We start from the raw sequence: 25,327 nt of genomic DNA, 5'->3' as shown, positions 1-25,327 counted from the left end.
AAAATATGAAATTCTAAGTACAGTTATGTACTGAAAATCGAATGAATATTCAGTTATATACAAAATATTAATGAAGTGCTGCGCTATCGTTTCGATATTAAAAAAATTGTAAATCGTCAAATTTTTGAAAATTGAAAATTCTCGTCTTTACTATTCAACTTTAAAATTCACCTCTAATAGTTAAATTATACTATAATATACGCCATTGTCATTACTATTTACATGACTGTGAAAAGAAGCTTCGCTTGGAAATTACTACTATTTATATCCGAACGAACAGTCTGCTCATCATATCCTAATCATTTTCATATTTCAATGAATCATTGCCAATTGATTGTCACTTAACAAAAAGATCATTTATCGCCGACATTATAATAAATGAAGAGTTTCTTTTAATGTCGTTGACATTTATTCATTTATCGAAATGTTGGAAAAATATGAAATATTTTATAGACATAATATTGTAAGGCCGTTTTACATAATTATCGTTTGAATATCAATTTAAAGTATAATAAATGAATTGCATTTTTCATACGTGAATGTTTAATTAATCGAGACTTTTGAAATATTTTCCAACATAACGTCTTGTCTTGCGTTCTCTATACTTTCAAATAAATACTACAATTATGTCGTTAGGAAAATATTTTTCGGTAAAACAAGTTCGTTCGTAAGAATAAAATATTTAGATAAAAAGTACTGGTACTACAATATATATTTGAGCGAGCGTTGTCCACTTGAATGTCTTACTCTATCTTGAAATATTTTTATTCATTAGGACATTTGTGTTTAGATTTTCCTACTTGGTCAGCTTCCACACTAGCAGCATCATTGAAATATTAAAATGCAAAAAATTTTATTTCACGAATCGAATGTATTTTACGTGCCTGAAAATAAATAATTTAACAAACGAAAAGAGCCGGCCGTATACATTAAAATGTCACATTCGTTAAAAAAAATAATCATCTTGCGATTACAAGGACAAAATGTAGAGCCGAATGAGAAAGGCGCCACAGTCAAAGAAATGGGATTTGTTGGCTGATTGACTGATTGCATTCTCGATATCTTCCATTCCTCATGTTAATTCAATTGCTATATATAAACATAATATCTCTGTATTAGTTCGAAAGTGGCTGGCACTTTCTTGACACATTTATAATGTTCATTAGTCTCGCGAGCATCGTTAAGTTATCAGTAGCAGTAGCAGCGCCAGCAGCACATTAAAATTGTTGCAGCACCAAGTTTTATTACACGAGCTGAATGAAGCCGGAGGAGACCTCGTGGACGAGTGGCTTCGTGTGTGAGTCGCGATGTCGGCGATGCTCTCTCGAGCAAACTGGAGGACGTTGTGATTTTGGGAGCATGACTCAAATGGACTTTTTTCTCTTCGCGTCGGAGGTCTTGTTGAAGAGGTGCTGGAATTCAGGGCGTGTGCTCAGCACCGTCAGCACCATTTCTGCCGAATTCGAAAAGTTGCGAGGTTACGTTGGATACAATTATTTTTTTCCTCGCCTTTTTTAACACATGATTGCTGATTAGTAAACGTTAGTTATTTTTTTAATTGAGCTCGAGGTGTTCGGGCATTTTTGCAAGACAATTGGTTTTCCATTGTCGATAGTCGAATGATTGATTTGAATTTTTTGGATACCGTTCGCGTAAGTGACAAAGACGATTAAAAAAAAGAAAAAGAAAGAAAAAAAAAAGAAAAAAAGATAAATAAAATAAATAAATAAATAAATGAAATGAAAATAAGAACCCAACACGACTCGTACCTTGATTTACAGTATTACAATTGTGTTCTTTTTGAATCTGATAATATATTTTGTCGCATTCCTCCTCATTCAGGCTCAATGAGAGGTGCAATGCTTTTCGCAATTCCAACGAATTTAAATGACAGCTTGGATCTGGACTGCAAACCTAAAAAAATTTCATATAAAATATTAAAATCAATGCGTTATTTAAGATAGAGCGCGAGTATTCAATTAACGTACTCCGAAGGCAATTTCGACCATATCGAGTGCATTGTTGGCATTCGCTATTGCCATTACGGTGAAAACGTAATCCTCAAAATCGATTATTCCTCGATTATGCTGTAGGGGGTAAAAACAATACGGGTGAGTGAACGATCGTGCGCCAATTTATTATTTAGAGCAGAATGGAATATAAGTAATGTAGCTTCGTATTTATATAGTCACCTTATCGTTAATTTTAAATAAATGTTGAGCTGCTAAATTATTTTCGTCGAGTCTTAACAGGTGAGCGAATTTCGGAAAGTCAACCATTTCCGGAAACCTTTCGCACTTTGTCTGTACCAAATCTTCTTCGGTCTTCTCTTTAACTAGTCTATAGGAGAAAATTTTAATCTTAATCGTTATTATTTATCATAAAACCTTCACCTTAAAACGATAGTCAAATAATAATAATAATAATAATAATAATAATAATAATAATAATAATTTTAAATTGATAAAAATCAATTTTACTATTTGCTGTTGTATTAAAAGTTCTTTCGTCGACGATTAAAGTCTTTTCGACGCAATGTCTTACCCAAGTTTGAAGCGAAGTTTATGCGCCTCAACTATGCCAGAGGCATTTGGTATATGCAGTTGATGTGCTTTGCTGATTATTCGACAATCGTCGTACGTGTAATCCGACACGGGAATTTTTAATGCCCTAAAGTAAAAATTCGTTACATTAGAGATAATAGAAACAAAATAATAATAATAATAATAGTAATATAAAAAAAGAAGAAGAAGATGAAGAAAATAAACAGAAATAAACACTATTCATGAATAGTAAATCTTATTAATGACATGTTTCATAATAATATCGTTATGGCTAAATTTCTTCTAAAAGTATATATATATATATATATATATATATATATATATATATATTGAATAGTATGACAGAAGCTTGATTATAAGTGCTCAAGCTTTTATATTTATTTATCTGTAAAGAACATAGTTCTTCGTATAGCGATAAAATGTATCCTTTGTTATTATTAATGATTTAAATAATTATTTAAGATGTAAGAAAATCATTGGATCATTTATCACTGGCTGCTGAATCGCAAAATTATAATGACTTAAATAATCGTTATCCCTTCTATCTCCAGTCATTGAATTATACCAACAGGAAGATAAAACTTATTTAATCACTATAGATCGAATTTTATTCAATTGTAAATAATTGTTAAATGTTTTTTACTCACTCAGCCATGAGACGTCGAACATTATTAGCATAAAGTTTGGGATCCAGTTTTTCGGCTTCGTTTGGCTTGTAAACCGGAAGAAATTCAATTTCGCAGCTACTATTTAATTGCGTCAGAGTCAACCATAGAAGTTTCAATCTATCATCAAGATAAATATTAAATATATAAGTTATAAGCCTAAGAGTATTATTACCTGACTAATGCCGACAGAATCAATTATTTTATCGAGAAGGGGATGGTAATTTGTTATAAAAGTAATACGTTAAAATGCCTCTACAATACTTTCAACTGATAAACATTATTTGCTCCTTACATCGTGACATTTATAAATGTATATAAAGTGTATGAAAATATAAAAATAAAATGAGAATGATCTTTGTTCTTTTATCATTTGGCTGTCTAATTTCAATGGCTTCATAATTAATCAAACTCAGCATGCAATGAAACGCATGAAAGTTTAAGTTAATAATTATCACGATTTGGGTGGGATGGGTAGAAGAAGGGATAAAAGAATATACTCACGCGCCAGGTCCTTCCCAGGTCCAGGTGACGGTATCCAGTTTGTTGGGGTACCTGATGCAGACCGGCTGCACCGGAACACCCGGATAAAAAGCACCGGATTTGAATGTGATGAGACAGGAGCGATTGGTACATGTCCCTTCCGGGAATATCATTACCTATAAATTTACGATTCATTGGTTAGTGCGTCGATGGATGACGAAATACAACGTTTGAGATTATTTGCTGTAACGCGCAAAGTAAAAGCAGCGGATGATTTTTCATAAGGACGCCATAATCGACGCTCGTTTTTAATTATCATTTAAAATTAAGGAGCATCGACTTGTGACATCAGACAAGAATCATTGACTTAAGAAGGAACGACATTCTTTGCGCAAATTGAGAATATATATATATATATATATATATATTGTTCCGACTTAATACGCTCTTAACTCAACGTTTACTATTATTCACTGAAATTAGCATAAACGCAAAACAATCAACCACTCATCTTATCTTCGAAGGATTTTATAACAAGACTCGGAAAAAGCGTGAAAAAAGCAAAAATCTTCATTAAAAAACTGTTCTAAACAAAGTACCTGAGGCCAATCTTCCTTAGATGTGGCACGTTCAATAATTTCCTTAACGGTATTCTGCCGAGAATTTGGATCGTCTCTCCATACGTAAACTGGTTGCGTATAGTTTATTAGTTCTGAAATTATTTTTAAAAAGTTTTATAAAATTTTATTCGTTACATTTTACAATGCAAGTTAACTGTTATCAATTGTATCAAGACTGTCGTTTGATGTAATAACAAATTTTTACATCACTGAATTAGAATTGACTAGATGTCTTTATAATTTAATTTGCAGAAAGAAATTTTTTTCAACGTCTACATTATAGTGAATGGAATAATATATATATATATATATATATATATATATATATATTGCACGAAGCATAATTTATAATAAAATTGTTGAAAAAGACATTAAGCTAACAATTATACAAATGCACTTAACGTAGATAAAACTTTGCTATTATATGCTTAATGTCATAATAATTTTATATATTTATTATTTTTTATTATTTTTCAATGTAATTGACGAAAGATACAATTATATAAATAAAAAATGATGATACATAATTATATTATTAAAATTTTTTATAGAATTATTATCTATTCGATATTTCAAGAGCTTAATTCAATTTAATTAAAGCGAATTTAAACTATCAATATGTTAAAATTTGATAAGAATTTTATACTTGATTATTAATCAGTTAATTCCAGTATATCTAGCAAATAATGAATTATTTTTCCTCCTTCTCTGTTATACTAATTATTCTTCACACAGTTATTCTCATACGGATTAATTTATTTTATTTTCAATGTAGGAAGCGTCATTTCGGAAAGCACCAAATTATGCCGCAAAAAGTTTTTGATAATATTATTTCGTTAACTTTCAATCAAAGTAATACTACTTGCCATTACGTTAATAGTTTATTAATATTTCCTTCAATTTACGTTAAGTAAAAAGTAATTCCAAAGCATTATTTACCTAACTTCTTATTTTATTTTATCGACATTGTTCATTATTGAATCAAATTATTTGTATTCGTCTATTTTATCAAGTGTTCTAAGTTATAATGTTTCAAATTCATTTCATTAGCATTAAATTATGTTCAATTGATTTTCAAATTACTTATTTTTCTACTCTTAATAAATTTGTATATTCCGTATTGCTAATTCAAATTTTCATTCGGCCACCAAATTACATTAAATAAAATCTACATTTTATCTACGTATAAGCAGGTTTTCGAGTTTTATCATTCAATTTATTTTTCCTTTTATATTTGTATATTTTGTTTTGTTTTTCATCTTTTACTCTTTATTCGTAGTTTACATTAAAATATAGAGAAAAACATAAATACGTCAAAGGCGTTAAATTATACTTCAAATATTTTGGTATTTCCTTAACTAGACTCTTTAAAATTTCCAGTCGAATATGAAAAATACGATATATTTTACTTTTATAAATAAAATTTGAATGTTTTTTTGCGTATATACAAGTATTAATACACTCTTCAAAATCGCTTTATAATAGTTGAAGTAAATAAATTAATATTGATTTGTTTGTTAATTTTTTATTGCACTGGTATTGAGTCTTGTTGTTGTTTTTTTTTTTTTAATTATTAGTTTTCATATTTTTACATAAATTGGAAGTTCATATTGAGTGGAAAAATAGAACTGCTTAATGCATGGAAAGTTTAGTTTGAAAGTTCTATATAACAATAGCAATCGATATTATTTCTTATTTTTTAATTCTAGAATAATAAGCTTTATTCTTCGGTCCTCGTGTATATATATATATATATATATATATATATATATGTATAAAAATAAGTATACGAATTTTCTAAGCTAATATTACACGTTTGTACTTGAAAAAGCCATTGACAACTTTAAAAAGTCATACATTTTTATATTTACAAACTATGCAATTTTATAATTTATGTAAATTTGCTGTAAAGTTAATGATATAATTATCTTAAAGCCCATATTTACTTCATATTTAAAAAGTAGATTTTTCAATCCCCGCAATATCTTGAAATAGTAAATAATATCTTTTTCAAGAAATTATAATTAGCTTACATTATTACACCGATAAAATAATATTACTTACTGTAAAAAGTTCTCATAGTGCTTTAATGTTTTTGCATCTCAATGTTTCAGAATTAAAAATATAAATCTATGTTAGCTCGTGTGCGTGTGTGTGTGCGCGCGCGCGCTCGCGCTTGCTTGCGTGTGCGTGTTTATGATTTTATTAAAAATGTTGATCTTTGACATTTGGTCCGATCGATATGATTATATTGAGAAAAATGTCAGTTCACATTTAAATGATTAGAAATAGCTTCGATTACTTATCCAACACTTTTGCCTAGGAATATTTATCAGAATGGCATCGATATGATCGAATAGCTAACTAATGTTTCATTAACTCCTTAGAGCGAATCTGATTGTATGGGCAGTCGCAGGTTGTACGATCGATAAAAAATAACGTCAATGGTCCTTTCGGTTCATCGACCGAACGTCAATCCCAGCCTCTGCTGGGCTATAACGTACTTCCAATGTATGGATCGAGGCCCGACTCTCTTCTCACGATGATGGACGGGAAGCCCGTGACATAAACAATACCGCCGTCAATGAAGGACGAGTGGGGCGCTACCACGAGGATAGGCGCTTCTTGGCGGCTCGCCTGCTTCCCTCGCACCACAATTTTCATCCCTCCGGCTTGATAGGTCCAACGGCCAACGACACAGAGCCACGGCACCACTTGGCTGCGGTTCCATCGTCAATAGAAATGAAACATTGCTTTTTCTCTGTTGCTCACACGGTCTCTCTCTCTCTCTCTCTCTCTCTCTCTCTGTCACACACACACACACACACACACACGCACACACATACACACGCATTCTCTCTCTCTCTCTCTCTCTCTCTCTCTCTATCTCTCTCCATCTCTCTCTATCTCTCTATCTCTCACTCATTCTCTCTAAAATATCGAGGCCACCTACCTTGCCGACACGGTGCTCTTACATCGAGCGTATTTCCCGATTAAACTTCGAAAGATTGAGTCTACCGTTCAGCTGCCATTCTTTGGCCGACTATTTCCAATCGCTTCTTCTTACACTTTGTTAGCAATATTAGCCTTTAGTTGGTAAAAAAAATCTTGTAGACAAATAATCTCTTTAAAAAATTGTCATCCTACAGCGAACGTATTAATTTGTTTACACGCACGAGTGTATGCGCACCACACAAGTGTGTACAAACAAACATTCATATAGATTTTACAACTATTAAATAATATATTAACATTGTTTTATTTCACCGGGTCGGTAAAGTAGACTTGTCGATTATTTACTTAATAACTAATTTAACGAGACTGAGAAAAAATATTTGAAGCATATTCTTACATCGAATGAATCTTATTCCCTTATAGCCATATTTATTAATTTTACCACTCGATGCAACTATGATTTACTTTCTGGACTAGAACTATTATTGCTCAACATACCCAACAAATATAAGATACGCATTTATCAGGTAAGAGTATTTTTAATAATATTTTTTCTTAGTTCAAGTAAGAAGACAAATTATAAGTATGCAGAAGTCGATTTCATTGCCCACGTGGTGTTACCAAATTAGTATATATATATATATATGTGTGTGTGTGTGTGTGTGTGTGTGTGTGTGTGTGTGTGTCCGTGTCCCAAATTTATTTACATTATATTGCTTAGTATTTTTGAGAGCTTGATTACAGTAAATAAATAAAAGAGAAAGCTTTAGATTTCCACTTAAATAAAGCATACAAAGGTTAATTTGTTAATATTAATACTATTATATTAATATTTTATATTAATGCTATTATATTAATATTTTATATTAATGCTATTAATACGTATGTCGTGTGAGTCATTGCATTAATTATACGATTTATTATCCCATTCACCACATATGTACACATATGAAGAAAAAAAAAATCATATATATTTCTTTATAATTCTATCTTTGCTGCAATAATGCAATGTATTGGCCGAAATTATAATACGGCTTCACCTAGACTGAAATAAAGATAATTGCATTAGTCACAATTGCGCGTGTATTCTAATATAAAAAAATAATACGCGCATTGTAATATCATTTCTTAGTTAATACGATCATTATATTATACTTTAGTTGCCCAATCGAATTCAATCGAATTATAATAGACGCTGGGCATTCAAATATATAAATATATAAATATATAAATTACGCTATTTCGAGAGAATAGACAGAAAGAATTTCATTTCATACATTGAGCTATAAAAACTAATCGATAGAATGTCATTTGTCGTGCAAATCATGAAATAATGAAATTTATATACCGATTCATTTACGTATAAAGTTTAATAAACGTAATTACATGCCAAACGGTACTTTATAATGTAAGTAATGTTTTTTTTTTAATGTACTCGAGCTCGTCCAGGATTTAGGCGAAAGTTTGAAACGATGCCGGTTTGTATTTGTCTTACGACTCATTAGGTTCGGAAAATTGCATAATATGAAATTCTCTCAGCTAAGTGTCGAGCGAAAATAGCTCGACCGGCGAGGGGGTGAGGGTGAGAGGATAGAAAGACGTACTCCCAAAGAAGGGAAGTCGGCCGGTCTCGGCCTTGGCGACGATGCTCGGGCCGCCGAGGTGTACAACCGGGAGAGCGTCGAAGAAGCTGGAGTGAGGCGCGAGGGCGAGTATCGGGGCCTCCTTCGTGTCGGCCTGCTGGCCCTTGACCTTTACGAGGTGGAAGCCACTGCATACGAAGAACATCCTCATCATCCAGCAGACCACCGCGCGTAATTCTCTGTTTCACGGTTATTCATTACACTTTCTTTTACTCATCCTCCTTTAATCTTTACTTTCTATCTGTTCTATCTTTTATGCATGCAACAATACTTTCAATTTCATGCAGAGAGCCGAATTATTCAATTCCATTGGTATTTAGGGGTACGGAAAATTTTGTGGATGACAATGGGGCACTGTTTTACCGACAGTGCCGTGATTTCATTTCAAGCTTTGCGAAAGTTCTAATGCATAAAACCATCATGTGTTATTGGCGCTAGAAAGTAACGACACATTGTAATACGATGAATACAAATTATAATTTCTCGCAAATAGAGTGAATTTATTTAGTCGGTAAAATAGAGCCTTTGCAAGAAATGTAATGATAGAAGCACTCGAGAATGCATGAATTTCTAATCGAACTTGCATTTTGTGACACGTCAATAAGCCATATAATCATTACCATTATTCAGAATTCAAAGAAAATCTATAATTTGGTATTGCAATATGATTAAAAAGGCGACAAATGTTATTTTTATTTTAATTACCTGATTAATAATGTTCAGTTAGATGAACTTCAAATTTAGAATAATTTACGAACGTTAAATTATTTCCGATGATTACATATCATTATCCACAATCCATCGATAAAAATTAATATTTCAAGAAAAAAGTATCGTATAATATTTGATGTATATAGGATCAATGATTGTGGACTAATTATCATATTTACGTATTAAGTTATTTACGAACGAAACTGTATCTTTTTTTTTACATATACAATAACAATAAAAAAAATCTTTTTTTTTTTTTTTTTTTTTTTTTTTTTTTTTTATAGAGTTTTATATACTAAAACTATGGTCAATTAATCTAATCGCTTATACTTAAAAGTTCTTCAACTAAAAGAAGAATGAAAATTTATTCAATGAACGATGAGTGTTAATTTTTAAAATTCATATAGAAATTATACGATATTTAAAAGGGATAAATATTTAATTGTTATTACGGTCGGCAATACGGTCCAATGCTTTTCAATTGAATTATTTGAAAAAAAACTATTTGTACTTCGCAATACTCAAATATTTCGACTAGTCATTGAAATTTCACGATTGAGAATTTATTCAAAATTTATTCAAAATTCTGTAATGCCTGCGTCACACAAACTTACCGTAGCTTAATATGCAAGTTCATATTATCTAATCTACATTTGAACATACAGCTTATATACTTTAATACGACATAAAATCTATAAAATCTATATTATATTATTATAAGCAATGTCATTAATATTAAAAATAAAAAGCGAAATTCTTGGGTTTCTTAATTAGAAGTAAGGTCGCGCGTGTAAAGAAGTGCATAGTTTTGTATTCTAATGTTTGTAATATTCAAAGGTACTTAAATTTTGGCTAAGCTTAAAGTAATATACACGATGACATTGGCTACATTGATCCTTGATTTATTAATTCAAGAGTACAAGTTTAATTTTCTAAAAGTCTACAAGGTCTTGGATATCTTACCGTACGTAGTTGGAAGTAGTTTCTGCTCTTTGTAATTTATCAATATGTAAAGATTTACTAAGTTAAAACTATAAACTATAAACTATAATGACATTTTAATTCTACATAAAAAAAGCAATATTCTAAGCCAGTATCAGTAGATCTTTAATTTGTTTGTAGATTATAAATGTAGATTATAAATTGCCGAACCAATCGATTGTTCATTAAAATGTCAATATCACACAAAAGTTTGATGAATTAACTATTATTGTTTTAATTAATTGTCAATTTATTTACTGGCTAGTTAGGAAAATAAAGTATATATAAATGATTTAAGAGAAACTTGTTTTCGAAAAATATTTCCCGCTCGGATCATTCACAACTTTCATAATTATTATAGAGTTTCTACTTAACAGCTTTAATTTTAGCCTGCAAAAGTTACATGCGATATTAAAAAAAAAAAAAGCTAAAGATACGTTAGTTTTTGCAGGTGAAATGAGAAAAGTTATTGGAAATGATAAACTAAAGGAAATAGTGTCTAGAAAGCAAAGTATATAGGTAAGGCATTGTATTTTTAATATTTATAGATATGAGAATCGACTTCGAAGGAGTTGAAAATCGTGAAATTATAATTTTTAATTACCATAGTCAAGCATAACGTGAAAATTATTAGATTCGAAGAGAGTAATAATAGTATTATTATCTTGAAAATTGGCTTAAATAATAGCTGACTAATTAAACTAAGCAACAATATTATAGGAATGCGTTATAAAATCATATATTATACAGAAGAAAATATTTTCTTAATAATATGTTTGTTGTTATGTTCAGTAGTGAAATTTTACAAATTCCATAGGTTTTTTAAGAAAATGATTTTTTCAAGTCCAAAAGTACCACTAGTATTTACATGAAATTAAAATTATAATTTTAATTATAAAAAACAATAACAAAAAAAAAAAACAAAAAAAATTTTGCACAATATTTTCTTTTGCATAATACGTCGTTATGTATTGATTACAACATGTACGCAAACAAATATACATTTACACATATAAGTATATGATTAGAGTATCTTGGTTGAAGAAGCCATTTGGATACTTTTAAGTAAACAATTTTCTAATATCAACATAATTATATAATTAGTGTATATGAAATAATTAAGAATTATATTATTTTGTTATATTTAAATTTTGTAAGTGATTCTAGGTTTGTCATTATGAAATTAAAACCAAACTTTCTATATATTTCAATACGATATTAATTACGAATGTACGATGTGTAATTGAATTTTATAAACGAAAACTTTTGTTAAGGGGTGAGTGTGAAATCAGATAAAAATATGTGCACATCATTGGATAGATTTTTCCTTTATCAAATGACAATTATGTGTAAAGAGATGTAATAAATCACTTTGTTATTTTAATTTTTTGTTTTTAATATAAATTTTCGATTTAAAATTGACGTTAGCCGTTATGAAGATATAAAGGAACAAAAATTATTATATAATTATTATCTAATTTAATTAGATATGAGCATTTTTAATAGATTGACAATTATGCAAGATTATTATATATTAAAAATACATGGAATATTGAAGTGAAAACTGGGAATGGATAAAAGTAAATTCAAGAAATAAATAGTCGATATGCTTAAATTTACGACAATAAATGAAAATTATAGTTTATTTTATTATGAGCCATAATGAGATACCAGTTTACCAATCGTTCAAATATACTTTTTAGCTAAAATACTTTCCGCTTTATGACACACTTGGAATCACTTAGAGGATGCCCATCCCATCAAAGTACAAACAAGCTCAACCGCGAGAACACGCGACCGCGATAAACGCTTTCTTTCAGCTAAGATACTCCATTATCCGACCTCTAGGAAGTCTCGAGCAACGCAAGCAATAAGCAGCACTTAATTCCTACCGTCGCCATCCTTTAAGTGGCGCCCGTCGAAGATCCTCCTCGGACATCCCGTGGAGGCCGATACAGGCCATAAACCAAGCTAAAATTACCAGGACTGTGATGGCCATGAGTCGGATCGGCAACAAGGCTACTGTGAGAAAGACCGTCTGTAACAAAATTCAAAGAGTGGGGTGTTGATAATAGTCAAAGTTAAAAACAAATTGAAATTGTATATTCCTTGAATGTAGTATTATTGATAGCATGATGAGGCGATCGGCTCTGTAATTTTCACGAACGTTGCTCAATAAGTCCATCTATCAACGCACCGGCAACTCGATTATTTTCGATTTATAAGTTTTACCTATAAATTTAATACAAAGAAAATTTTCACGTCCAGAATGAGCAATTACGCTAGGCGTCTGATGCCTATGGCATTTAAGCCATTATTATTACGCGCGAATTTACGAGATCAATATCTTATACATTAAGTTTCACTATCAATCATAATAAGGCGACTTACCTGTACCGAATAACGCAACATTAAATTTCATTTTTCGTAATTGAAGAAATTTGTCGAGATCAGGTCAACACGATAAAACAAGAAGCAATGAAAAAAAAAAAAAAAAAATCAGATTTTTCAGTGCAGTGAAAACAGTAATTATTGTAGAAAAAAAAATCGAATTACTTTCTCCATGTATCAATATTGGATTATCTATACTTTTAGTATAGAATGTGACACGATCACATTTGAAATTATTTTCCTTTGTTCTCTTCATACAGAATCTATACATTTGCTCGATAAAAGCGCGCATTGAATATTGAACGATACTTTTACATATTAAATGCATAAAGTAAGATTCACTTTTTAAATATTTCATCATAGAAATTAAGTCGATCGTATTATCGTAAATAAAAAAAAAATAAAAATAAAAACAAAAACAAAAACAAAAACAAAAACAAAAACAACAAGAAAAACAATAAAAGAAAGTTTTACAACAAGCGCAATTAAATCTTTTCATCGATACTTTCCGTATCTACGTATTCAAGGAAATGTGAAAAATGATTGATTTTTAAAAATTTATTATTCCGTAATGAGATCGAACAATTCTTAATTAACGGTTTTCTATCTTTCTGAGAAATTATATATTTTTTATAGACTTTCTATGAAAGGAAAAGTTGTGTGTGGCTTAGGATTCCTTTTCCAAACGATTAATTGTAAAATATATGATTTTATAAACGACCACCATTATAAAAAATACCATGTAATTGAAAAACGTTATTTTAGTTTTTTTTTTTTTTTTTTAATATGTATTTTCAATAATAATAATAATAATAACAACAACAACAAACAACAACAAACAACAATAATAATAATCAAGGAAAAAAATTCAAAAACGATTTAGATAAACGAAACTTTTGTAATACATATATTTGAAAGTAATTTTTATTAAGAACACGCGATAAAAGATATTTTTGTTTTTAGAGTTTGATATTGAAAAAAATATTTCTTCAAATTGTTCACTTGCAATTAAAGTAATAAGTATACTCTTATTCGCGATGAAGAAATAAGTTTCTTAATAATCTTTTGCGTATGGCATCCAAAATATCAATAAATCAAATAGAATTTAGACTTTATGGATACTTTAAGCCGATTACACTCTTTTCCGTCAATTAGACAATATTTCTTAAATGAGTCGCTCTCTTATCAAAATCTGTTTTTTAAACCAATTCAATTAAATTGATTATTTGCTTATAATATTCATTAAAAGTCAATGGAATGTACCGAGAACAAAAAATTAGGTTCATGAAAACATTGAACTCGAAATACGAGGCAGACAGAGCATAAATCAGAAAAATGTAGGCGAAAAACCGGAGTTGATCAATGAATCAGGCCCATTTGCAAATATATATGGATTATCTTGTAAACCATTCATCAGCCAATGCAAGTATTGCAGTGTTGTTGTATCTTATTCAATGTGGTTTCAATGCATTGTTATTCCTATTTCGTTGTAAAACATTTTAGTCGCGTAAAAATTATTTAAAATTTTGTATTTCGTTCGCATTGTTTGAAGCTAACGACACAATTGATAATTTGCTTCTAAGAATTCTTATTTACTTCATATTTTATTATTAATTTAATGCCAATTAAATATATTACATATTCAACTAAAGTTTCTTAACGTTTTACACTATTATGCGAATAAGCATTAAAATTACTTAATTATTGAAAAAAGTTTCCTGTAGTGAAATAAAAATAACATTATGGATATTAATTTATGACGTATATTTAATTTTGTATTTTATCATAAACAAATAGATTGGAATTAAAATTCAAAATCTAAATTAAAGGATTTTTTTTTTTAGATTTTTAAATTGTTATAACTACAAAATTTATTGTTCATATTTATACTTATTTATTTGAATTATCAATTTTTTTTAAGCGTGTATTTTTCTGAGAGAGAAAAATCTAACTAACAGCAAAGAATTGGCAAATGTATAATATAGATAGTTAATATTATAATATATTTTTGCTTTATTCTAACAATGCGACATGAGTGAATAACGCAAAGCAATAACACTCTTCAAGTTTAAGTAATTAAGAGACTTTTTTTACTAATAACGAATTGACAATGCGAGATGCTACGTTTCAAATTGTAATTATATAATTTTCCGTATTTCACGACAATTACATAGAGATTATCCTTGTATTCCTTCAAATGCATACTTAAAATAAACATTTTTGTTAAATTATGTAGTGTCGTTTTAATTCCGGAAAAAAGAATAATATGACGATTAGCCTTGGTGTTTATTGTTAACTAATGCCATACATTAATACAAATAGCCAGAATTTTAAGAAACAAGCTGCTTATAACACACAAAACAATGTAATAAAATTCAGTTTATTTAATGAAAACAATTTTTGTCTTCAAGTACGTTAAAAGAAGAAAAAAAAATCTATAGGAAAATGTTAATTTTATATAATAGTTTTTTTTTTCTTAATTTGAAAGAATTTGATACGCTTCAATCGTTACCAATTACATTATTTATTAGAATTACATTTAATTTAATAGAATGCATTGAAATATGTTCGGTTTTAGTACAACAAAAGTTCGCGTTCACAAAAATATGAAGAACAAATTGTCAAATTTGTAAGAGTATTGGGCAAAGTGAAGAAAATCTCGTACATTACATGGTCACCTCGAATCTGATTAATTCGTATTAAAATATAATCAATCATCAAATGAATTAAGCAAAGGTGAAAAATAATTTTTACTCTCGTCAATGAAACTCCTTTTCTCTTTTCCAATATTAAAATAGAAAACTATATTTTAATTAAAAAATAATTAAAAAATTCGACTAATATTACGCTGTATTAATAATTCTAGGATTCAATTTTTTAATCAAGTAATCGATAAAATCAGCAGCATTTCACTTAGAATTAAATCGTGATCCCATTAAATAATGATGAATCGTCATTATGAGTAATTCCGTTTATGTTCCGGACTTTCCCCCCCCCCCCTCCCAACCCCCCAACCACCCAACCACCCAACCCCCCAACCACCCAACCCCCAATCACTATTTAATGAATTTTCGGCGATCGAGCAACAGCGAGCACCAGCGAGCGCGCCTTTATCAGCTGGAAAATGACTTGCCCCGTGAAAGTAAATGACGTGGGACGTTAAAGCCCCAATTGCGTAGGCATTTGGGTCGCAACAGCTGGTCCGGTACCACGCTGCTGGTCATTGTCGGGGACTTCCCATCGGGGTTGCGTCGCGGTACTTGATGTGGTAGTGGCGGAGGCGTGAAAGGATCGAAAGTAGCGGGGAACTTTCTATCTCTCGGTAGATCAAGTGGCCGCAGAGATTCGGGTCGAATTTGAGAGGCGGCCCAATGGAGTCAAGGTCGCTCTTCGTTATACGTTTACGTACCGTTGGGGACCGAGAGAAAGAACCGTTATACATGTGCCGTTGACCTCGGCACGAGAACTTGTTTTCCGACGCGAATCACCTCTATCGATCGGCGGTGCTACTTTAAATTTTTACGGCTTTAGCCGAGGATCCAAGCGATGGGATCCATACATTCTCGCACTCCTGTGTCTTTGACGTACATTTCAACGACGTGGCTTTTACTTCTTGGAGTTTTATTTATTTTTCAGAGCACGGAGCATAGCCTATAACTGCATTATTTTATGTACAATTTACATTTAATCTTTCGAGATATTTTTTTCTCAAAATTTTTTTTAGTATTATACGATTATCGCTTCTGACATCTTCCTATTTTAAATTTCTGTAAAATACGTTTTTATCATTAAATGTCCTATTAGGTTCGATGTGTTAAAAAAAAAGAAAAAAAGAAGGGCAATATTAATATACAATATTGCTTCTAGTATTTGCACAAGTTTATAATATTTAATTTTCTTGATTTATATGAAATAATTATTCACGTGTTATTCACATGACTTTTATTAGAATGCGAAGAATGCATAAGAATTTTCCTATTTTAAAACGAGTTAACTCTTCTCTAGAAAGCATCCATGACAATAAACATATCAAATTTATGAATAACTATTCGTTATTTTATTATTTTTTAATTTGCATTTCTTATTTGATAATTATAGATCAATTTTCATGCAAGGAGTACTTTCTTCTATCAATCCCATAATGCACATTTAAACAAATTTCTATAATAAGCAAAAATATTATAATATGATTTATTATGATTAGAATTTTTTATTATAAATCTCTATCAATTACGTAATAAGTATATTATAGTAATAATATATATGTATATTTCTATAAATATAAGTATATTTTGCCTAACTTAATTTGATAATCACTCGAATAAAGTTGAATTATTAGTTTTAATAAAATAATTCAATCGTTAAATTCAATATACAATTACATTCCACTTTATGAAAATTAACACTCATATTTATAATTTATAATTATTATAATTTCACCAATAAATTAATTGTCTTGTATTAAATATAAAAATTTTTAGTAATTAAATCTATATGTTTAAATTTGTGTGTTATTAGTAATTGCACAATATTCTTATATATATATATATATATTTTTTTTTTTTATATATAGTTTTTTTTTCGTGACATATTTATTTGCGTGTAAAGAAATTGCATATTGTCAGAAAATCGAATAGCAGATTACTTTGGATAGGAAGGGAATAAGAGACGACGTGTGACAGAGAGAGAGAGAGAGAGAGAGAGAGAGAGAGAGAGAGCTGTCATTTTAGTTGTCAAGATCGAGGCTAAACTGTCACGGTCACTTTCGTGTATTACTACTTCTTTTGAAAAGTCGAGCTTTCTTAACAAGATTAAGAAAATTCTAACGACAAACTGCGTATTCTCCTGCGACTATTTTCATTTGTTAATTTATTCAGTTCACCATTTTATCTTAACATTTTTTGTTCAACTATTTTATAATATTTAAAGTCCATAATAAGAAAATACTGACTAATTATATGCAATTGACAATAATGCCTTTTTCAGCATTGAAGTAATTTCATTTAAATTTCGTTTCACAAGCGAATAACGGTTATTAAGCAGAAGATATTCCCATGCACTCGAGTAATTAATAATTTTATAAGATTCAATTGCATTTTATATCGATGCGAAAATATTTGAGTTATGTTCTTTATAATACACATTTTTATTTCTAGTCTGTTAAAATTACATTTTATTATCTTGTATAAGTACAAATACTTATTAAAAATTAACATTATTAAAAATTTATAAATTAATATAGATTTTCAATATTTCATCATTTAGGGGATATGCTGTAAAAAAAAAATCAGGAGAAATTAAGAAGAAAGAATAGATCAAGCCAATTCATGCAAATTCTCTTGAAAAAGCTCAAAGTATTATTTTAAAATAAAAGAATAATCGAACGTAGTATAATTGTCATTCGTCTTTCTTTTCTAGTGAATATTTCGTTGGAATATTTCTAGTGATTATGGTAAAGGATTTGGATGTTGGCACAAGTAGGAGAAAGATCTTCACGAATCGAAAGGAAATGCCATGGGAATTTTGGAGCCTAGGCGAGAATTAATTTATAACGGTGAGCCCTTCGTATCCATTGTAATATATAAATTAATGATCAGATTCAGTGAAAGTGTATACATTTATTCAATATTACGTATTAATTTTCTTTATTCATTATGAATCATATTCATATTAAAAATTCAATTTTTTTTTTTTTTTTAAAGAGGGATAAAAAAAAATAACGTTAAGTAACGAATGCTTCTCGATATTTAGGTTTAGGCAAGTAATTTCAATTAATGCTACCGATCACTATAACTAAAAATCGTCACACTTATCGTTATGATCTAATAATAGATTTTCTATCCTTTATTATTCACGACATTGTCGTGTAAATTTCTGAGCATGGAAAGTATTTCTGCGCGGTTTAAAAGAATGTTTTTAAAGTATCTAAAACGGTATTGAAAGATATGCTTTTTGTTTTTTTCATTATTCCAAGTTTGTTGGAGCGTAATTTTATGAATCTGTAATGCATTTCCATATATATTATGCTCAAGGTTCGTAGTAGTATAAACAAATGAAGTTAATATATTCTATTACTTTGGCAATTATACTTACGTTCATTTGATATTAAGATATAGGTAATAAATAGTAATAAATAAATTTTATTTATGTCTAATACAACGATGGTCACCTTTAGGCATTTTTAAGCTTATTATTTATATTATTAGGGTGTTTTTTAAATAAATGAAATTAATAAAAAGGGTTTATGCTAAGAGTTTAGTTTAAGTTCTTAACAGAAAGCGATTAAACAATATCTACTTGTTAAATAATTACTTGAATGTCTTATTGTATTGTACTTATATTACCCAATGTAAAACTTATTATGTATATACATATTAGTTAACTTAAATATTTTTTTCATTTAATACATTATTCATTAATGTTTGTCTCCTTAAAATTATAATGCATTAACTAAATTATGAAAAACTTTGTAATGCATTTATGATGGATCGATATACAATGCTATAAATTTATTATAAAATTTGTTTGAAATTAAAAAAGTGTTGTACAGAAAATTAATAGATAATATTAATAATTATTAAGAAAGTATAATGAATAAAGTGTAGTAATTTCAAACATTGATTCATTCTTTAATTTCAAGCAAATTCAAAACATTACATATTATTATATATATTTATAGGTATAAGTAAATCAATAAAATATGAAAATTGTATTTAAATAAAAATATATTTAAACAAAGAAAATGTGAACATTCGTAATTATTTTAAATTATGTCAGACAATAATTTTTCGTCGTTGTTGTTGGTTTTATTTTATTTTATTTTTTTTCTATTTAACGTAAAAGGAGACGATCTTTTAAATATTGATGAAAGACTTTCAATGAAATATTAGTAAATAATAATTTTTGTGAAAGTTGTTATTAAAGTAAATGAAAATAGAATAAAATGTGCTTCAAAACAAGTTTAGATTTAGAAATTTACTAATCCTATCATTACTGATATCAAAGTGATTTCTTGTTCGCAAGTATTTAATTTTAAATAAAGAGCATATCGATCAGAACTTTCTAATTAATAAAAAGGAATATTGTATAATGTCGTTTAATGAAAACGTCTCGTAAGTAAGAGTGAAGCTATAATTTTAATTAAATTTTATGAATTAAGAGCATAAGTAGTTGATTTAATCAAGAAAAATAAGGAATTCGATTATAAATAGATGACGTTTATTTGACCTTCGGTTCCGCAACTTCAAAGTCGAAAATTAAAATCTGTCGAACCTATAATTATGACAGCCACTTTTGAAATTTTTACCGTTCGTGATTTAACGATTAATGCACTAGTATTAACAAATAATTAATTATAAATCATGAATTATTAAATGCCATCGTTATAACAATGATGACGGAAGTGCAAAGTTTGATCATTTGCCAAAGAAACAGTCGAAATGAGGTTAAGCTATGTGTATATGTGTGCGTCTCAATATCATTTCAACATATAAAATGTATTTTTTTTTATCGGTGTAAATTGATAAAAAATATGTGTAAAAGTTTTAGATCTATTGAAAATATAATATATTTATTATATTACATATTTTAATGTCACGTCGAAGCTAATCCTTAATGTTCAATATTAATTATGACGCTGTAAATTCATTATTTGAATTAAAAATTAGGCTGAAATTTTTATGCAGTTTTCAAAGTGAATTGGACCGAAAATTGATTGTAAAGTAAATTTAAAAGCTCGCAACTTGTTAGGATTATATTATTGTTTTTGATAATCGCGCGTTGCATTTGGATTGTCCAGATTGAGTTGTCAACGCCCCCTTTTCCTCGCTTAAATACACGCAAATATGTATTCACTGAACAATTGATGGAATGAGCGTTGCAATGCAATAATCCGGCGTTAGTTGCGCTGCATTTTCGTCATGGTAAGCGCTATTTTACGAGCCATTTATTGCATACACACGAATTCTGACACTGCTGATACGTGTTTATATATCTGCATTAATATAATATAAAGATAATATAATTCATGGAAGAAAGATGGCTGATTGCATAATTTTTAGTGTATAAATTTATTAACGTCAAACGATAAATTCCCGTTCGATTGGAAATTATTTGTTTTATTCTTCGGTTCGTAATTTACAATTTTGTAAAAGGTTTAGAAATAGAAATTTATCTGTTTATTTGGAAGGAATTTTTTTATTTTTAAAATTGCCTTTTTTAAATTTATTATTCATAATTATTATTTTTCGTTAATACAAGATATGGTGAATTATAAAAAGGATTTCGAATGCGTAAATTATAAATATAATTTGTCAATTCATTTGTTTTTTCGAATAATGATGACAAAATATATTTAGAATTTGCTTATTCTAATCAAATTAAACTATTACCTCTGATTTGCTAACTAATATGTAAGTTAAGCGGTTCCCATTTATTGCAAAAGGCTATAAAAATTTTAACATTAGTTAATGTACATATATTTCTGCATATTAGAACGCTAACTATATTTAAAGCTTCAACAAAATGAAAACCGTAAGTACATTCGTCACTTATGAAGTAAATCATATAGAATACTAATTAGTTCAGTATTTTCAGTGTAAATAAAATGCATTTAAGAAAGCCTACGTACGCGTAAATTTTAAAGTTTTTCATTACGATTGTTGTAATCGTAAAAATTACCTTGCAAAAATCTTATGTTATAGTTTTTTTTTATTAAAAATACATAAATATTATATATTCAACGTATTAAATGCAAAGCAAATCCAAAGAAAATATGTTAAAGCATTTAAATACTTGCAGCTGATCAAAATAAAAGTTAATGCGAATAAAATAATGATCCAAAGGTGAGAAAGAAAAAGAATAATACTATAATATATCATTTAAAAGACGTAATATAATAATAAAATGAGTAAAACAAGTATAACATAAAATATTTTATATAACGATGATATATTTATAAATAAATGAGCTTATAATGCATGGAAGCGTGGTTGTTCAAAAAGTAAAAGTGTCAAATACCTATTCAATGAAATTCGTTAGAAAAATAATAAAAATATTTATATAGCAGCTGAGAAAGGATAAAAATTTGATTAATTTAAATAAGAATATTGATACTAAGGTAGAAATATCTTGAAAGTATATGGTTAAAGAGAAAGTGAAATCATAGAAATTAAAGTTAAAGAACAGAAAAGAATCAATAAAGTCGAGTATTACTTACGGAGACTACTTATAGAATGCATTAAAAAGAGAAAAAAGAGGAAGAAAAATTTACGAGACCAAGAAAATAAAGCTCAACAGGAATACATTTGAAGGAAATAAGAAAAAGTTACTTTGAAAAATGGAAAAATAAAGAAAGTGATATATAATGTAAGCCCGGGCATTTGAAAGAAATAAAAAGAACAAGTATAAAATTAAGCCGACAACAATATAATTACAATTGCATTAAAATATTTGTAAATATTAATTATCGTATGTGTGTGTGTGTGTGTGTGTGTGTATATATGTATATGAAACAGACTAAAACAAACTAAAACAATACAATTAAGAATCATCTTACTATCGAGAAAATTCAAATGGTTAATATACTAAATAAATAATGTGCAAGCACTTTCTAATAATAATATTGACTTTTTTAGTGTTCTAGAGTACGTAGGATAATTAATATTAATAAAAATATGTAAAACAATATTTAAAATCAAGTAATGTTTCTTCCAATAAGCAATAAAAACTAGATTAAATGTTACTATAAATATGTACAAGATATGACTGAACTTATTTCAATTAATATCTAATGGTCAATAAATTTTCTTAATCAATCAACCATTGTTCCACTGCTCCATTTATACACAATTACGATCAGACATTTTTCTTTCTGCTCTAGATTCACTAGAAGTCACTTTCCTTTAAAAACTTAATAAAATCTCGATAAAGAAGCTTATGTATAAGTAAAATCAAATGGTTGTCTCAAAAACAAATTTTTTCAAATTAACTAATATAGATGAACTAATATCTATTTAAACATAAAAGAATAATTGTGTTTCTTGACTGCTTATCGATGCCTAAATGCAATATCGTAACGAGGAAATTTACATTAATTTAACATGTATTTTATAATGTATAATAAGAAGGTGACAATCGTGTAGAGTTGATTTTTATTAGATTGATAGATTGATCCAAATTTTTAAACTTACATGCCGAAATATATATGAACTATCAATTATATTAAGATAATTCATATAAGTTAGCTTATAATGTTTAAAAAAAAAGTTCAGTTCCAAAAATACAATTATATTTTTCATAATGTATATTTCCCAAATCCGATGAAATATCATCTTATACTCTAAATAATTAGCAAAAAAAAAAAAAAAATAAATAAATAAATAAATAAATAAATCTGATTGAACATCTATTTTTCTTTTAAAATACGTATATTATTACATATTCTTATCTCTCCTTAATTCATATAAAGTATATTTTTATTATCCAAATATTATCTGCACTATTATTTTACATTACCTTTCAATATATTACCAATTTTACTTGTTTAATCGAATTATTTAATCAATGCATCGATTACTCTTTTAATGCAGGAAAGCCATCTTAAATAACATGGACCACTCGATTGTTTAACGAACAAAATCGTGTAGACTTAATTTCAAAAGCTGAAAGTTAAAAAAGTAAAAACTTGTCATTTTCAATAGAACGAGAAAGTTGGCTACGATAAGGTCTAATCGTGGCTTTTTATTATTCGATAATAAAATCATATCATTTTGTCAAATATATAGCTTAAGAATAAAGAGCAATAAGCAATTGAGTGTAAAGGAATTGTGTCATTATATTAATTAAAATTTTTGAGATTTTTTGTAATTGCCATTAGAATTTTATTGAAGCACAAACAAAAAGAAACTGTCGTAAAGTTAATTATAATTTTTGTCGATTATATTTTATCCTTTGATGTTCATTACAAAATATTGTAAAATTTTGATTGTGTTTCAATGCTAATTATTGAAAGTGAACCGGTTTTTTTTTTTTTTTTTTTTTTAATATTCTGTTATGCTTTGAGAAAATAATTCTAATTAAGTAAGATTATATCAATTATTTTAATTGAAATTATTATTTAAAATAATGTTTTATTAGATACACAAAAACTTTGAGTTAAAATAAAACTAGATCGAATTTTACTAAAAATGTATTGTTAAATTTTATAATTTTTTTTCATCTTTTAAGTTATACTGTTATCGTTAAGAGTGTTTCGTTAAGATCGACTAATGCAATATAAAACGGTTTTTTTGTTTTTAGAAATCGGGTAATCGCAATTTATTTATGAAATTTTATACGACATTAGTGTACATAATGACAGGACAGTGAAAATTGCAAACTGACAAATTCAAAAGAAATCGTAGCCTATTGAATTATGCAATTATGAGAATTATTAAACACGTAATGCTTGCGATAAAGCCAAGGCATATGCTAGTTATTGAAAAAAGAAGAAGAAAAAAAAAACAATTAATCTAATAGTATAGTTGAATAATAAGTAAATGGCATAAACGATGCTTTTTTTCTACGTTGTTGAATTTTAGTGAATGTCAGTGTAGGAGCTTCGGTACACACGACACTCGAAGCTTATCATTACTTACAATACGTAAATTAAATACGCAGTTGTACGAATGAGGAATAATTTCTATCGATCGAAGAGTAAAGCATATTGCGAAATCTCTGCACGCGCGTTTCGTCGTTTTGCGAGTACGGACGTACCGAGGCTTATAGGCTCGTACTTAAATGTCAAGAATAACGCCGCCGAGGAAAGAAAGAACCAATGCCCCGAGTGCAATGTTGTGAAAAAATAGCGATCAGGCCAGGATCAGTGGATGACATTAACTGTAACTGAATGATGAATGCCAACTGCGGTCGGCAGTTTGAGAGTGCAGTTCCCTTTTTGCGAGGAACTCAAGCCTCGAGGAACGCTGCTGGCTGCACTCGTGACTTCTCGTCCGAAAGATAGGAGAAAGAGAGGAGGTCGACGGCTCCGGGCTTTTTCTCTCGTTCCAACGTCGTTGACCGGCGAGCGGCACAAGCTGCTGATCTACATAAACATGGCTTCATCGGTGCCCCGCGACATGTACACGCGCGCAGTCTCTTCTCGGCCTTTCGCAAAATCTTTCAGACGCCAGCGAACATTCCAATGTGACGATGCGCGCGAGGATTTCGGGGTCGATTACGTAAACCTTTGCCTGCTATGGCACTTGCACGGCAGCAGCCAGTGTAGCGGCGCGGGAGTTGGTGTGTCTGTGTGTGTGTGGGGGGGGGGGGGGGGC

The 25,327-nt window shown here is 28.9% G+C and overlaps 1 protein-coding gene across 2 annotated transcripts in view; it reads right to left on the bottom strand.

Moving 5' to 3' along the window:
• Positions 1 to 1,098: 1,098 nt before the first annotated feature.
• The window catches only part of LPCAT (lysophosphatidylcholine acyltransferase), a 41,412-nt gene continuing 17,183 nt past the window's right edge, over positions 1,099 to 25,327 (bottom strand). The window contains exons 2-11 of one of the 2 annotated variants that reach the window (XM_011506663.1): positions 12,515 to 12,660; positions 8,892 to 9,109; positions 4,312 to 4,424; positions 3,734 to 3,888; positions 3,212 to 3,349; positions 2,545 to 2,670; positions 2,193 to 2,340; positions 1,989 to 2,087; positions 1,770 to 1,914; positions 1,099 to 1,453 (exon numbers count right to left, since the gene is read on the bottom strand). In XM_011506663.1, coding sequence (XP_011504965.1) covers positions 1,365 to 1,453; positions 1,770 to 1,914; positions 1,989 to 2,087; positions 2,193 to 2,340; positions 2,545 to 2,670; positions 3,212 to 3,349; positions 3,734 to 3,888; positions 4,312 to 4,424; positions 8,892 to 9,109; positions 12,515 to 12,660 — 1,377 coding nt within the window. In that variant the 3' untranslated portion in view covers positions 1,099 to 1,364. Of the gene's footprint in view, positions 1,454 to 1,769; positions 1,915 to 1,972; positions 2,088 to 2,192; positions 2,341 to 2,544; positions 2,671 to 3,211; positions 3,350 to 3,733; positions 3,889 to 4,311; positions 4,425 to 6,836; positions 7,052 to 8,891; positions 9,110 to 12,514; positions 12,661 to 25,327 lie in introns of those variants that run through there. The other variant, XM_011506662.1, reaches the window with a different exon arrangement.

Source organism: Ceratosolen solmsi, unplaced genomic scaffold (genome assembly GCF_000503995.2).
Source record: "Ceratosolen solmsi marchali unplaced genomic scaffold, CerSol_1.0 scaffold6, whole genome shotgun sequence".
Classification (NCBI taxonomy): Eukaryota; Metazoa; Arthropoda; class Insecta; order Hymenoptera; family Agaonidae; genus Ceratosolen; species Ceratosolen solmsi.
The sequence above is the reverse complement of the archived record's forward strand: the minus strand, read 5'-3'. Positions and strand labels throughout refer to the sequence as shown.